General features: G+C 36.8%; 1 protein-coding gene across 2 annotated transcripts; it reads right to left on the reverse strand.

The window, feature by feature from the left end:
- Positions 1-157: 157 nt before the first annotated feature.
- On the reverse strand, positions 158-13,356 carry LOC107784458 (tRNA (cytidine(32)/guanosine(34)-2'-O)-methyltransferase). Of its 2 annotated transcripts, XR_001647681.2 has the most exons (12): positions 13,226-13,356; positions 13,055-13,148; positions 12,582-12,631; positions 11,701-11,750; positions 10,891-10,999; positions 3,512-3,572; positions 3,365-3,417; positions 2,754-2,846; positions 2,525-2,588; positions 1,228-1,335; positions 658-960; positions 158-562 (listed from the first exon to the last, which is right to left on the reverse strand). XR_001647681.2 is itself a non-coding variant. In XM_016605592.2 (11 exons), the coding sequence occupies exons 1-11, from the start codon at positions 13,250-13,252 to the stop codon at positions 719-721; spliced, it is 951 nt and encodes a 316-aa protein (XP_016461078.1). In that variant the 5' UTR covers positions 13,253-13,356; the 3' UTR covers positions 158-718. The 2 variants fall into 2 exon arrangements, 1 of the variants encoding a protein (XP_016461078.1); XM_016605592.2 differs by having other exon boundaries at positions 158-960.
- Between the last annotated feature and the right edge of the window lie 2,220 nt (positions 13,357-15,576).

Genomic DNA, 15,576 nt, shown 5'->3' on the forward strand with positions numbered 1-15,576 from the left:
AGGAGGAAATTGCTGCCATTTTCTGCTCGGTTTCAGCTGAATTATGGCAACTCCATTTGACCCGTTAGTTACATATTGATTTGACTGTTGACTAGCTTACTGTTACACACTCAAATTCACATGGAACACAACCAAGTCTTAAAGAAAGCAAACCAAGTTACGACAAAATTACGTTTCGTCATTTTAAAAAATAATCGTTTGGAATACAACACCTATTTTTCTCATTAATGATTGGTAAAAGGCCTATACTATAAGCATCATTAGCAGTAATCTAGAAAATCATTTCATACATCTAAAGAACTACTGTTGTCACAGGAAGTCTCACGCGATGTAATATAACCAGTGATCATTGTCTGTTAATTTTAGATTTAATCACCCAAGTACAAAATAAATTCGTTATTACGCAAAGTATATTACTACTATCATTCTTTTCTGATAACTGATAAATCAGTTGCTCTGAACTTGAAACTTGGTGGATAATGGACTAGCTCCCCTATCTTTCTCCAAACTTAGTTCACATGAAGCGCGCCTACCACACATCATGTGCTGTACTACCTTTGCCCTGGGACACAAGTAGATGACTCTCATCTGGTTTAAACTATCTAAAGTCTTAACAATACATATTAAATTCATCAATTAGCAATAAAGAGTACTTACATTTGGTGACATATAAGCGATTTTCAGATGTCACGGAATGGGATAATTCTGGATGGTAAGATCAGGAGCCAAGAGAAAGCTTGTCTAGGTTTTGGATTCCTTGACTTGACGCTTTCTTCATTTCAAGAGCTCGTTTATATGGCGGTGCAATTGGAGGTTGTACAGGATCTAAACACTGATAGGTTCCATCTGCAGCTTTAGGAAGTGGATATGAACGGTCTGAATCATACCCACTAAGGTCTCCACAAGCCAGAAATGGAATATACACCTTATTAGGACCTTCCAGCCATGCACTACTGCAATCTGTCATGCAAAAAAATGCTTGAAAGATGATGCAAAATACAAATATATAGTCGGAATTAATTATAATCTGAACTTAAAAAATGGAAGCCGCATTACTTCCAACATAAAAAACAGCAACTAAAAACTATATTCCACCACGAAGAAAAAGATATAGAGGCAGATTTAAGATCCATGTCACTTGCCTCAAAAATCATAAGGTGGCAAAAGTTAAAGTTGGCGTAAAGTAAAAGGCCATTTAGAGAAGAAGCATCTGCACATGGAAATTACCTAGGTCCACTATGCCAGATGGACTTCCAATCTTTTCAAGAAGGCGATGAAGATCTTTCTCATTAAATCCTTCAGGTGGAGAGTAATTCTCGCAAACTGCAAATGCCTCTGTACAAGGTAACGCTAGTATTAGATTTATGTGCATAGCAATTCTAGTGTTGCTTTAAGATATCTTCCACCCGGAAATATAAAAATACAAAGGTGTGCTTGGTAGGAAGGAAAATGTGTTCCACGGAAAATAGTAGTTTATTTACTTATTTTCTAGTGTTTGGTTAGTTAGCAAAAAATGTTATGAAAAATATATAATCTGGGCAAATACTATGAGAGACGAAACGGGTGAGGGCGGGGGCAGGAGCGAGGCGGTGGAGTTACGGGTACCCTGAATTCCGAACCTCAACCCCAGACCCAATCTCGGCCCCATAAACTAATCTCGAACCAGACTCTAATCCGGACCTCAATCTGGATCCCGACCCTATCACCAATTAGACTGCGAACCCCAACCCCGACCTTGCCCCCATCCGCAAACCCTGACACTGACCCCATCCCCTACCCTGATCCCGACCCCAAACCCAACCCCGGACCTCAAGCCCAACTCCATAAACCCAACCTCAACATCGACCTCAACACTGCCCAGCTCCTTCCCCCACCCTCACCCATTGTCTCGGAGTGGTTGGGGTGAGGTCGTGATGTAGGGTGGTAAGTCAGGGTTGAAAAGGAGTTTAGAGGCCGGGTCGGCAAAGGTGTGGATTGGGGGAGAGGCCAGGGGTGAGGAAGGTTGAAAAGGAGTTTTGAAAAATGATTTCCCTTCTCTTGGTAGGGAAGTCATTTTCCTTCATTTGGAGAAAAATGATTTAATAAGGAAAATATTTTCCAAAATATTTGAGCCAACCAAATATGGGAAAATTGGAAACACATTTTCCTTCATACCAACACACCCCAAGTTTCATTCCAATTCACATTTGATATACCTAATAGACGTTATTTATCCTAAAACACCTACCACTAATTCATAGAAATAACCAAAGTTGAAGCCGGATATACAAACTAACTCTGCAGAAATATCATAAGGCAATAGGAAGCAGTCAATATTATGTAATATTTCTGTGTGAAACAACAAACTTGGGGTCCTTTCTAGATGTAAGGGCATAAAGCAAATACAGAAATCCTTAAAATTTTACAATATTAAGTTCTCACGAAATATTACAACATATTTAATTAGCAAGAGCTCGCAAATGAATGGGTTCCATTAGCAGGAAAATTTGCCACATAAACAAGGTAGAAAACATTAGCTACTCACCTATGCTAGAATTCCGACTGCTTTTTGGCTTAGAAAAAGTCACTTCTGTGAAAAATAGTTTTAGCTGCATTATGAAGGCAAAAAAATAAGCAATCCACCATGATAACCCAAGAATGTAGAATATCCGACAGCAGAAAACAAGAAATAGAGGTCTCGTCTAAAGACTAAACGAGATCTTGAATGAGTGAAGTAACTAAATCAAAAAATAATGAGTACACGTGCAATGAACCTGACAGTAAAGGAGGCTTGTGTCTTTTCCTCGAAAAATTTTTGCTATGAACTTTCCGCCTCTTTTTAGTATGTGAGTGACTATGGTTAGGCCCTGCAAGTTCAACCACCCAGATGAAACAAAGACTGAGAACAACATGGCAGACTTACATGAGAAACATCTCTTAAAGCACATATAACTGATCTTTCAAGGAATAATTGCACATTATAAGCAGGATATCAAAAAACTAAAAATGCAGTAAGATGACATACAGAAACAATTATTTTCTTTTTCTGGTAATCTATATACGAAGCAAAGTGAAAATAGTGAAATAACATCACCAGATAGAAAAAGAATTAGTTATCTTCCTCAAAAACACAATTTATGATGGAGATTCACAAAAAGGCATTTCTTTCAGACATCCTACATAGAAAACAAGGAACTTCTAATTAGGCTTTCAAGTGTTCCTAGACAACAATGGCACCAATAATTTTATAGATGCAGGCATGTAGCAAAGCCATGAAAACTACACATCTATATGAGTGTGCCTTCTAGAGTTATTACAGTGTTGCAATATAGAGGTGAATATTATTCATTAAACCAATTCCACCTATTTTCTCTTAGAAACTAACCGCCAATATCAGCTGGGACTGAACAAATTCATCCATGTCATGAAGTCCCGTTACTGCAACATAAGATAAACATTAGCACAGATTAGTTTCGTCAAATACAGCAAAGACCAAAGTAATGTATCAGGGCAGTTGAAAGCAGTTTCTTACCATCAGGTGCACCATCACAGACAACAAGGTCAGCCTTCCATCCGTCAAAATGTCTAATAACCTGTTAGAAATTGATAATGATTCATATAAACTGTTAACCACAAAGCATGAGGGAAAATAACATAGTACTAATATCTCCTAATATACTCCTTGAAGAACGAGAAAAACAAAGAAGAGAAAATGTAAAAACGAAGATAATAGGAGAACAGACGAACACACCAAGATAAGAAGCCCAATGTATTACAACATTTTGAGTAGCATGGATGTGCAAGATTTATGATGAGCAAATTGCAGCACCATCCCTAATTTTTTGCTTAAAATGCAAACTCAATGTTTTCACAGCCTGAAATCATGGATCATGCCTCTTGTGTTATAAAAGTTATTTGTGTGTCTCTCTCCTCTCTCTTCTCCTCTTTCTCTCTCTCTCTCTCTCTTCTGAAATATGTTGTGTAAATCTTCACCGGTGATTTCAAATCATGGGGGAAAGAACTTTCTTCACATCTGGCTCTAAATCATTCGAATTGGCAGGGAATCATGAAGGACGAATTAGATGGTATACACTGATAGAATGGAACAGGAGATTTACGAGAAGAATCTACATTGATGAAGAGAATCTGCGATGGGTTTGTGAATCTCTTGCTCTAGCATCCAGGGGTACAGGGAACTTATGTAGACGTTGGGGAAGGAAGGTTCAAACATACATTTACAGAGTGTATCAGAACTTCAACAGTTATGGCCGTTTTGTCAGAATTGAAACTTGGGTGGGAGATAGAAGCAATGCAATCATTGTTCCGGAAGATGAACATAACAGGGGCTGGGGAGATTTTGCAGACATTTACTGATATTCACACAAAGCCTTTTGTTGAAGCTGCCAGAATATATCAATGGCCGGACAAGGTAGTGTCTCAAGCAGCAGGTTCTGAGTTAAAGGCAAGAGAAACTTTTTGCAGAGTTGTATGATTGGCTACTTCAATGACCCATTCAGCTACAACCCAAAATCAGAGGTGTTGCACAAATGGTTTACTAGCAGATGGCATGTATGCTCTGGTCTAAAAATTACACCAATCTCTCGTAACAGATTCTTGTTCCAGTTTCCCTCAAGGGAAGAAACTGAGAGAATCAATGTCGGTGAATGGCATTGGAACGGAAGACGATTGTCATTGGAGTGGTGGACACCGGTGGCCGGTACAGATCTAACAAGCAAGAGGTCGGAACTCAGATGGATCAAAGCATTCGGCATCCCGCTTCATGCTTGGTCACTGGATACTTTTAAAACTATTGGTGAATTTTGTGGTGGCTATGTTGGGGTTGATGATGATACAAAACACATCAATCATCTTCTCTGGGCTAGGATATGCATAAGGAACACTGAAGCCAAAACACCGGGTAAGATTAATCTTGATATAGGAGAATGGAAGTTCGAAATTTCTTTGGTAGATGAAGTTTCTGCTACTCCTAGATTCGCCAGAAAATCTGATCGGAGTTGTTCCGGTGGTGCTTTGCCGGTCGTTGCAAATATCGAGACCTCGTATCCTGCAGTTCCCCTTTCTGGTTACAAGCACGTGGGTGGGCATGTGGAGAAGCCTCACTTTAATTCAAAAATCTCGGAACCCTTTGTACCATCAGCTAATGAGAAGTCCAATGATTATTCTGTGGGTCCCTCAACTAGCAGATCTAGGGTTTCTATGGGCCTTCATTTAAAGGACCCAAACCTAGACACTTCCTTTGTACCACCAGTTAATGTAAAGCCCCAAAATTATTCTGGGGATCCCTCAACTAGCAAATCTAGGGTTTCAAAGAGCCTTCTTTTAAAGGGCCCAAACATAGATACTTCCTATTATTCTAAAGGCCCAAAACACAAAGCCCAAAAACATAAAAAAGCCCCACCACAAATTACCCAATGGAGAGCTAAAGGTTTTTTTTCTAATCACACGGGTAATAGATGAGAATCAACAACCCCAACAACCTGAACAATCTGAGTACTCAAACTCTCGTCTGGGAAAAGAATCTATTACAATCATCGATATGGCCTCCTCACAACCACATGCAGAGAATTCTTTGAAGGGTGGTGTAGAACCTGAGACAGCCACTAATCCCAAGAGATTGAGAGCAAAAAGTCCAATAACTAACAACTCCATCGATGTACATCATATTCAATATCAACAGAATAGTAACTCTTTACATTATCTGGAAGCTGATGATGAAGGTGAGGATATGAATTATCCCCTGTGCATGCCAAGATTGCTTCCCAGAATTGCTTTGTCTCCGGTTAGTGATTCTGATTCTCAATTCTCTTTACAATCAGCAAGTGATTGTCTCTCTCTCCCCTGGTACGATTCCGGTGAGCAATTACAGAATCCTACAGTAATTGAGACATCTAAATGGACCAAGTTAGTGATGGGGAAAGTTTGCAAGGCATTCGGAGTTAATGTGAAGGGGTTCGAACATGAAATTTTAGATATGATTATAAGGATGGAGGAGAAAAGACAAACCCAAGCAAAGAACCAGAAGTATACGAGGGAAAGAAAACCTAACAAAAAGGGGGAAACAGAAGCCAAAAGGTTGTTATGCTTGGTAAATTATTATTGGGGGGGGGGGGAATAAAAAGTGTAAGGGGAGGAAATATTCAGTCTTTTCCGGATGAAAATCAAAATCCTTAGCTGGAACGTTGGAGGGTTAAATGATACTGGAAAGAGGGATACAATTAAATCACTAATTAAAGTTTGAAAACCGGATATTCTTTGTCTGCAAGAAACTAAATTGGAAGATTGGAATGGGATTCTAGCAAGACACATATGGGGCACAAGATGGGCTGGCTGGGCAGAACTCAAGACCAGTGGTACTAGGGGTGGCATAATTACTATGTGGGACAAAAGGGAATTGTATTGAAATTCAACAGGGTACTTATTCCATCTCAAGCATGCTGGAAAACACTAATGAGAACTTCAGATTCTGCTTTACAGGGGTGTATGGGCCACACACAAACTGGGAAAGAGAAGAGTTATGGAATGAACTAGGGGCTGTTAGAGGAATCTGGGATGAGCAATGGGTAATAGGAGGCGATTTCAATGTTTGTAGGTTTGAAAGTGAAAGGCATAATTGTCTGAGAAGATCAAGGGCCATGAGGGGGTTCTCAGATATCATTCAAGATCTTTGCTTATTAGACTTACCATTGCAGGGAGCTCAATTCACCTGGTCCAGAGGAGAGGAGAGGAGAATATCCAAGTCAAGTAGCGCTTCCCAAAGTCATCTCAGATCATTATCATATCATGTTGGAAAGTGGGGACTGGGATTCAAATCCATCCTACTTTAAATTTGAAAATATGTGGTTAAACACATAAGGCTTTCAGGATAGGATCAAGTCATGGTGGCAGAGTTATGAAGTCAATGGCACTCCTGACTTTGTACTGGTGAATAAATTGAAGCTACTAAAAAAAGATCTCACAACTTGGAACAGAGAGGTATATGGCAGAATTGCAGCTAGGAGGGGAAGATCCCTAGAGGAGCTTTTCTTTTTGCAACAACAAACTGAAGGCAGAACTATTTCTCAAGAAGAAAAATCCAGCATGATGAGACTTCAAATGGAAATTCAACAGCTGGCCAAAGCAGAAGAAGTTTCCTGGAGGCAAAAATCAAGATGTTTGTGGCTCAAAGAAGGATAAAAACACCAAGTTCTTTCAGAAAGTTGCCAATTCCAATAGGAGAAATAATCGTATTGACAGACTCAAAATTGAAGATGATTTCATTGAAGACAAGGCTTTAATCAGAGGTGAGATTTTAGACTTCTATCAGAAGTTGTACACTGAAAATGAAAGATGGAGACCTTCAGCCAGGCTAGAAGATGTAGCAACTTTATCTAGAGAAGAGAAAGAGTTGCTGGAAAGACCATTTGAAGAGGCAGAAGTTCTGGACATTATCAAAGCTTGTGCACCTGATAAAGCTCCAGGTCCAGATGGTTACACTATGGCATTTTACCAGAAATCATGGGCGGTAGTAAAGTATGATATCATGGGTGCACTTCATTATTTTCACCAGTATGGCAACTTAGTCAGGTCTTGTAATGCCTCGTTTATAGCTCTAATCCCTAAGAAGAAAGGAGCCACTGAATTAAGGGACTACAGACCAATCAGCTTGATTGATAGTGTTTATAAAATAGCCTCCAAGATCATAGCAGAGAGGTTGAAAGGGGTGATAGGGAAACTAGTTTCATGACATCAAAATGCTTTCATCAAATCAAGGCAGATCACTAATGCAGCTCTAATAGCCAATGAAATATTAGATTGGAAGATAAAGTCTGGGCAACCTGGTCTACTTTTCAAACTTGACATTGAAAAGGCATTTGACCAACTCAATTGGGCGTACTTGATCAATATACTCAGGAAGATGGGATTTGGAGAACGTTGGATTAGATGGATTAAATTTTGTATTACCACAGTGAAGTACTCAATTTTAATCAATGGTGGACCTGTTGGGTTTTTCTCTCCCCAAAAAGGCCTCAGACAAGGAGATCCACTGTCACCTTTTTTGTTCATTCTTGCTATGGAAGGCCTAAGCAAAATGTTAGACAAAGCTAACCAGCTCCATTGGCTAGAGGGTTTTAAGGTGGGCAATGAAGAGGGCAATTCTGTGATGGTGTCGCATCTGCTATACGCAGACGACACTCTGATTTTTTGCGGAGCTGAAAAATCACAAGTTCTATATCTTCATCTCACGCTAATGATTTTTGAAGCTATTTCAGGCCTACACATGAACATGCTGAAAAGCACCATCTATCCGGTTAACACAATCCCAAATCTGGATGAGCTTGCAGAGGTTATGAATTGTAAAGTGGGATCTTTCCCTACATCATATCTGGGACTCCCATTGGGAGCTAGATACAAGTCTCAAGGCATCTGGAATGGAGTGATTGAAAAATTTGAAAGAAAACTGCTTCCTGGAAAATGTAATACCTATCCTTTGGAGGCAGACTTACACTCATCAATAGTGTGCTAGATAGCATACCAACATATTTCATGTCCTTATTCCCAATCCCAACTAAGGTACAAAGGAGACTTGATCAATTAAGAAGAGATTTTTTATGGGAAGGCAACAGCAACACTCACAAGTTCCATCTGGTTAAATGGCCAAGAGTTATTCTTCCTAAGAACCATGGAGGGCTAGGGATAAAGGACCTTGCCTTGCATAACAAGAGTTTATTGATGAAATGGCATCGGAGGTACAACATGGAAAGTTCAGGGCTATGGAAAACAGTAATTCAAGCAAAGTATGGGGTGGGCAGGGGAGAGCTCCACATGGTTCAGGCCCCTGGAAACACATTTCAAAGCTTTGGGGAGAATTCAAGCTCAAGTCATCACTCAAGCTAGGGAACGGGGCATATATCATTCTGGAAAGATAAATGGCTAGGTACAGAGACCCTGAAAGATGAATTTCCAGCTTTATTTTTACTTGCTAGTAATAAAGATGCAACTATCTCACATGTTTGGCAAAATAGTGCTTGGGCTTCACATTTCAGAAGGGACATGTTGGGTTTTGAATGATATGTTGGGTTTGCTCAATAAATTATCAGGTGCTAATGTCAATTCCCAGGTGCAGGATAGGTTGGAATGGGGTGAATCAAAAGAGATAACCTATACTGTCAAAAGAGGATATGACAATCTATGCTCCAACAAGGAATTGATCGACAAATGGCCACGGAAGCTTATATGGAAAACCAAACTACCTACAAAAGTAGTTGGCTTTATGTGGACAACATTGTATGAAGCTTGTCTTACTCAAGACAATCTTAGCAAGACAATCTTAGCAGAAGACTTATACCGACTGTGAATAGATGTTATATGTGCCAGATGGAATCAGAGAGTGTGAGGCATCTTTTTTGCACTGTTCAGTAGCAACTGATATTTGGAGTATGTTTTTATCAGTTTTTGGACTTGCCTGGGTTATGCCAAACAGTATCAAGGAAGCTTATGAGAGTTGGTGTTCTTGGAGAGTTGGGAAATCCATCAAAAAGACTTGGTCAATGGTACCTGGTGCTATTTTTTGGAGTATTTGGAATGAAAGGAACCGTAGATGTTTTGATGGGATTTCAACTCCCAACCACACTCTTAAAGCCACGTGTTTAATTAACTTATTTAGTTGGTTCAATCAGGCTCCTGTAACTAGTGTTGAACTATTTCTTGAGTTTGTCTGCTCCCTAGTTGTCCCGTAAGTTTTCTGCATATGAGCAGACAATACCTTTATATTGTAATTTTTGCTATGCATCTTCTTGATGCCTTTTAATGAAATTCCCTTACTTCATCAAAAAAAAAAATTATTTGTGTGTAGCAGTCCAGCCAATAGTGACACAGATCAAGGTATAAAAGGACACACACCGAGTTCAGTTTCGCCACATCTAATCCTAACTTACATGTGAACTCTCAAAGATGCAGTTGGACACCAAAATAGCCACCTTCGGTCCAAATTTAAACTTCGTTTTCTCTGAGCATTGTGTCTAATCGACATAAAATGGGGAAACCAACAATGTCCTCAAACTGCTAATATAAAATGCACGTTTCTTTCTTCCTTTCTATTGGTCATGCCCTCAACATCAACCAGAGTTACTAACTCAATCTCTCGTGTGCTGAACTTTAGATTCCGATAAACCCACTTTTCCTGATTCAACTTAAACTTAATGCCACTGTTTAATTTCTTGTATGAGTAATTGTAACACGGAAACTTATTATCTCCAAGTGTATTAATTGCTACAGTATAACATTTTAAGAGATATCTGAGAAAAGGAAAATTATGATATTTATATATTAGATGAAAATTGCATAGATTCTTACGGGAGATAATTTCTTTAAGATATTCCAAGAGAAATTAAACAAAATAAATAATAATGGCTAAAAGTAAGAAAGTAGAGTATATAACTGTTCCATCTACTAAATTTTCTCAGCCGTCGATTACTCCATCCATTCTAAATGCACTCTTTTTTTAATAATTAATTTTAAATTCTCTCAAATAGCTCTACTATGGAACAGGAAGTTACTTTCCTTTTAGGTAGTCAATTTTTTCAACATGTCTGCTTCATCCATTTCAACTTTAAATTTTCGTTCTCCAAATGGAAGACATTATGAAAAAACACAAACACTAGAATTTGCAAAATGGTTCTTTTCTACTTAAATTGCTTATCTTCCCAGAGAAATATCCACAATCAATTCTCACAGTTTATAAGTTTTTGTATTACATGTCATAGATAATAATTATCTCGATTCTATAAAGTGCACATGCATCAAATGTGCCAAAATGCTAGTTATTCTCGAAACCTAATTAGGAAGTAACAAACCAGCCTTCAAAAATCAAAATTTCATATATAATAAATGAAACAGCATAGGAATCCATACCACTTCAGCTGTTTTAGCATTTGTTATATCACCCTGTACTTGAATAACACCTTCAATGGGAGCCATAGGCTGTAAGTCAATAGCCACAATAAGTGGTAGATCGCCGTCCCTGGAAACCACATGAATAAGAAAGATAGTAGCACCTCATTACATACATGTTTGTGACATGGCCAGGAAAACAAAAAACAATATCAGTGGTAGCAACTTGACTTTTACAATTTTAAAGTTGGCCAAAGAGTGAATGCTAAAATCTCCTCTCTCACAGACGTATCATAGCTGCAGCGACAAGCCTCTAAGGTAGGAAACTTGTCAATAGCCTAACTCAATCACCGTTAGAAAAAAGTAATGGAGAGCAAACTTTTTCCCATTCCACGTGGTCATGTGGGGCAAGGTCAATGTGTTACTGGGATCTAGGAGAAGAGGATGCAGCAAGCTGAAGCTGTGGTTCATGACTAATTGTTCTTCCACATTATTACATGATGAATATGACAGCATGCTAATTAACTCTCTTTCCAAAAGATTGAATGATAAAATTAGGAACAAATGAGACAATGAGAAAACAATTCACAGAGACACTAACTACACAGGAGCACTCGATCATTAGATTTGAAAAGAAAACTTTAGAATATCATTATAACAGGCATCTTTATTCACTTTAACTAGCTAAGTGACTAAGATATTTGCTGGATTAAGAAACATTGACCTGGACAACCATCCCGAGCTCCTAATATGATTTATCCATCAAAAAGACAAAAAGAGGTAAGAGAAATTGTCATAGAACCAATTCTACAAAAAGGAAAGTACACATACTTGGTATCAGGTGACAACTTTGCTGGGAGATATAACTTCCGGCTTAAAACCTATAAAGAGAATAAAAACATTTAGGGACAAAGAAATGGAGCAAGCAATAAGGAGAAAGACATGTAGCATGTTAATTATATTTCTTTACTTTTTCATATCTTTCTTTGTGAAAAGTAATGGTTCTACCAGAAATAAGCCAAATAATGGTGGACTATAAAACATCATGCCAAATCCAATAGCATATAGATATTTGTCCAATGAGTACCTCTAAAAATCAGAAAAAGAAAATTCTTTCCCATTATTTCCCTAGTAAAGTTCAAGATTACAGTCTAAAACATAGTACTTTCTGGGCATAGACTAAACTCCCTCTTTTTAATTCTCAAGATATTTTCAGTTCTTATCCTCTATGTAGATCTGTTCCATCAGAGCTTAAAGAAAGCACAGAGGGAAAAACTTTCAAGTTTAGAAGCCAAATCATACAGCAAAAAACAAAAGTTGACCAAAATAGGACACCATAATAGAGATAACCTTGTGTAAAGAGAGATACACACACACAGAGAGAGGGGAGGGAGGGAGGGACAAACCTCTAGATATGACAACGTTTGTCCTATGGCATTAGTCACGCAAAGGGAAAATACATATATGTGCAAAAATAGGTTGAGAACTTGAGAATCTGTTCCACCTCCAAAATCTATATCACACTCTTAAAATGATTATAAAGTATAGTAATCCTTTCAAATAAGCATGAGTAAGCACAAGACTAAAGATATCAGTTGTGTTATTTGAAAAGAAAAAAAAAAAAAAAGGCAAATCTTTATAGCAGGTGATTATTGATAACAGAGCTATACACCGACACAGAAACAACAATAAGCAAGTTCAATTGAAAATACCTGACTCCAGCTGCCTGGTGCTGCACACAAATCCACAACTCGTTTCACACCTGCATATAGAAAGGGCAATTAGTGAAATTCTACAAACAACCAATTCTGACCAACAAAGCAATGTAAAATAATATTAGTGAACTCCTAATCTGCAGCATTTTGCTGAAAGAGGGTACTAGTATCCATCTACTCATTCAACATATAATTATTTCAAGCTCTAACCAAACATATTATGGGAAACATAGAAATTGATATCTTATTCTCCATAGTCCATATAAAATATTGCTTCAGAACCTGAAAATGTAGTTTGCCTACAACTTCTTTAAGTTTCATAAAAGGGGTTAAACCCTACATCAGGAGCTGCATTGCAATGAATTAACATAGAGCTGCCAGCTTTTCCAGATCCATCAAAGAGAAATCACCAGTTTTTACTCATCAATCAAGGAAAAAGAAACCTAATGAAAATTTATTGAGAAGAGAACCTTCAAAGATGTTAAATTCCTCATCAATCTGAAAGAGCTTGAAGGCGCTACGGGCACGCCATCCTTCTTCCTTTGCTTTCCGATAGTAAATATCCTACAAAATTGAAACCTGTTAAGGATGAAGCTTCTGGTTATAAGTAAAACATAACAACACCTGCAATAAATCCATACTCTTTTGTCCCTCGATGCTTTTCCCATCGGATAAGAAAGAGTACCTAAATTAGGTCGTAAGCAAAAGACCGATTTAAACTTGTCACTTTAAAAGCGACAATGTCAAGTTTCCTTTGCTTTATTTTTACAATATTGAAGCTTATAAAAAATAAATATAAATTACTTGTAAAAGTAAAAAAGAAATTTTGTAACTTTGAATTAAACTACTCAAATCTTCATATTGGTAAATGATATTTTTTGTAATAATATTCAAGGTAACACATTATAAATAAACGACTAACATTTTATTAATTTGAATTTTCTTATATTTTGTAAGATAACTACATTACAAGCAAAAAGAAAAAGAAAAAAAGGAGAAACCAACATAAATAATAATATTGTGTAAGATAACTACACTATAGACAAGAAGAAAGAAAAAAAAAAAAGTAGGCCTTAGGCCACGAGCTTTATTGAGACCTTATTGCCTAAGCTAAGCTTATTTTTTACGTTATTCCAATTAATCATAGGCAAATTCAGGGTTTAGAATTAGTGAATTTCGTCCATGTTATTTATACATACACAGTTCTTTTTTTAATTTACTATACATTTCAAATGCGGTCATTATCGCCCAACAATTAATTCACAAGCTATATATATGATGTCCATAATCTTTAAAATGAAATTATTTTTTTTAGCGTCCCAAATATGAGTTGTGTTAATACCTAAAGGTTGTGCTTTTTCTTTTAGGACAACGGCTTATAAGAAAATTCTAGTTCGTTTATCTACAAAGATAACATGTAAAAAAATAAGTTAACAAAGCATGAGCTGGAGAAATCCCCTGATTACACTTCAACTGAAGCAGAATGAAGGCGTATAACTATAGAGGTTCGCTAAGCTTTTCGCCGGTTATTTTGAGAAATATACATGGCTGAGCACTTTTTAAAAAATAATTAAGAAAATATTAGCAATCTTTATTTTTTACATAAACGGAAATTATTATTTTTTTACATTTAGAGCATATCTTAAAGATAAGCAAATAATTAATGACCATGAAAAAATACACAAATCATGAAATCTTTGGAATTTCACACTCTCTCTCATCGTCAAAAGAAATCAGATCTCATCTCTCTTCGTATTATCTCCTCCTCTCATCTTATTTTCTCCAATCACTCAGTCTATCACAATATGCAATCAATTAGGCATGTATATTTCTCTCAATCATTCCACAATATTAAAAAATATATATTTTATGTACAACGATATGATAAATTATACATGATTTATACTAAAAAGATACATGTTATACTACATGTAGAGTTGTTATACCATCGAGGTAGTCGGATTATTTAGGGTATAATTTATACATGTTATACATTACGTGTAATTATACATGAAATAATTTATATTTACAAGATATTTCATGGCACTAAGAAGTATACGAGATAGTTCATTTGTTTGCTTCCGATTAGTTGCTTCTCATCTTTTTATATAATAATAGATGGCATATGGAATATATGGAATACGATAGCTCCGAATATAAAATTGTCTGACACTAAGGACTAATTATCTTAATTAAGGAGAAGTAGGTAACTGGAACTATGAGTGATGGATGATTTAAGGTACAATGTTTAAATTTTTTTGGCTAGGAATATAAATATTTTCTTGCCTTATGTGTAAAAGACCTAATGCTGCTACATCAGCAATGTTTTTTATATAATTTCGCCTAGTTATGTTTTTTGCTCTAAAAGATTGGCGGATATCAAATATCAATTCGGCGTCGAAATCAGCCACCAAGACGTACTTCCTTGAGAAAATAACACTGCATGGCCGTCTAAAAAAAGTAGCTAGCGTTTGGCCATAGATTCCCAAATTTATTCTGAAAAATCTGATTTGGGTGAAGTTTGGTTTGAAGATGAAAATATATTTGGACATCTATTTTGGGTGAAATTTGGTTTGGAAAAACATGAAGACTTATACCCACAAGTTCTAAAAACTATCACAAATATCCAACAGTACCATTATCAATAACATTCATTATATTATCGCAAACCATAGTCCTGCATATAAATAAATTTGATACAAAATTATCATATTTATAATGAACTACATGATACACTATCAGATGACCGAGAAGACGAAGCAACATTGTGATAAAATAATAAAAGATGGACTCTTTTATAAAATACAAAAGTTTGGGTAATTTTTAAAAAATATAATAGTGATAGGAATTTGGCTAAAATGTAGGCAAAATCTATGGCCAAACATGTGTTTGCCAAATAAAATCCAAGTTTATTTTGGCAAAATCTATGGCCAAATGGATCCTTAATATCCCAAAATTTTGCACTTTACCCGAAATATCTAGTTAAATAAAT

This window comes from Nicotiana tabacum, chromosome 2, assembly GCF_000715075.1.
Source record: "Nicotiana tabacum cultivar K326 chromosome 2, ASM71507v2, whole genome shotgun sequence".
NCBI classification, from domain to species: Eukaryota; Viridiplantae; Streptophyta; class Magnoliopsida; order Solanales; family Solanaceae; genus Nicotiana; species Nicotiana tabacum.

Bases quoted from the DNA above. Each gene is read 5' to 3' on its own strand.
- LOC107784458 (XM_016605592.2), bottom strand. From the start codon at position 13,252: ATGGGAAAAGCATCGAGGGACAAAAGA. The intron at 13,149-13,225 runs GTATGGATTTAT...TCAATTTTGTAG, and splicing joins AAGCATCGAGGGACAAAAGA to GATATTTACTATCGGAAAGC. The intron at 1,336-2,524 runs GTGAGTAGCTAA...TACCTTGTACAG, and splicing joins CAGTCGGAATTCTAGCATAG to AGGCATTTGCAGTTTGCGAG.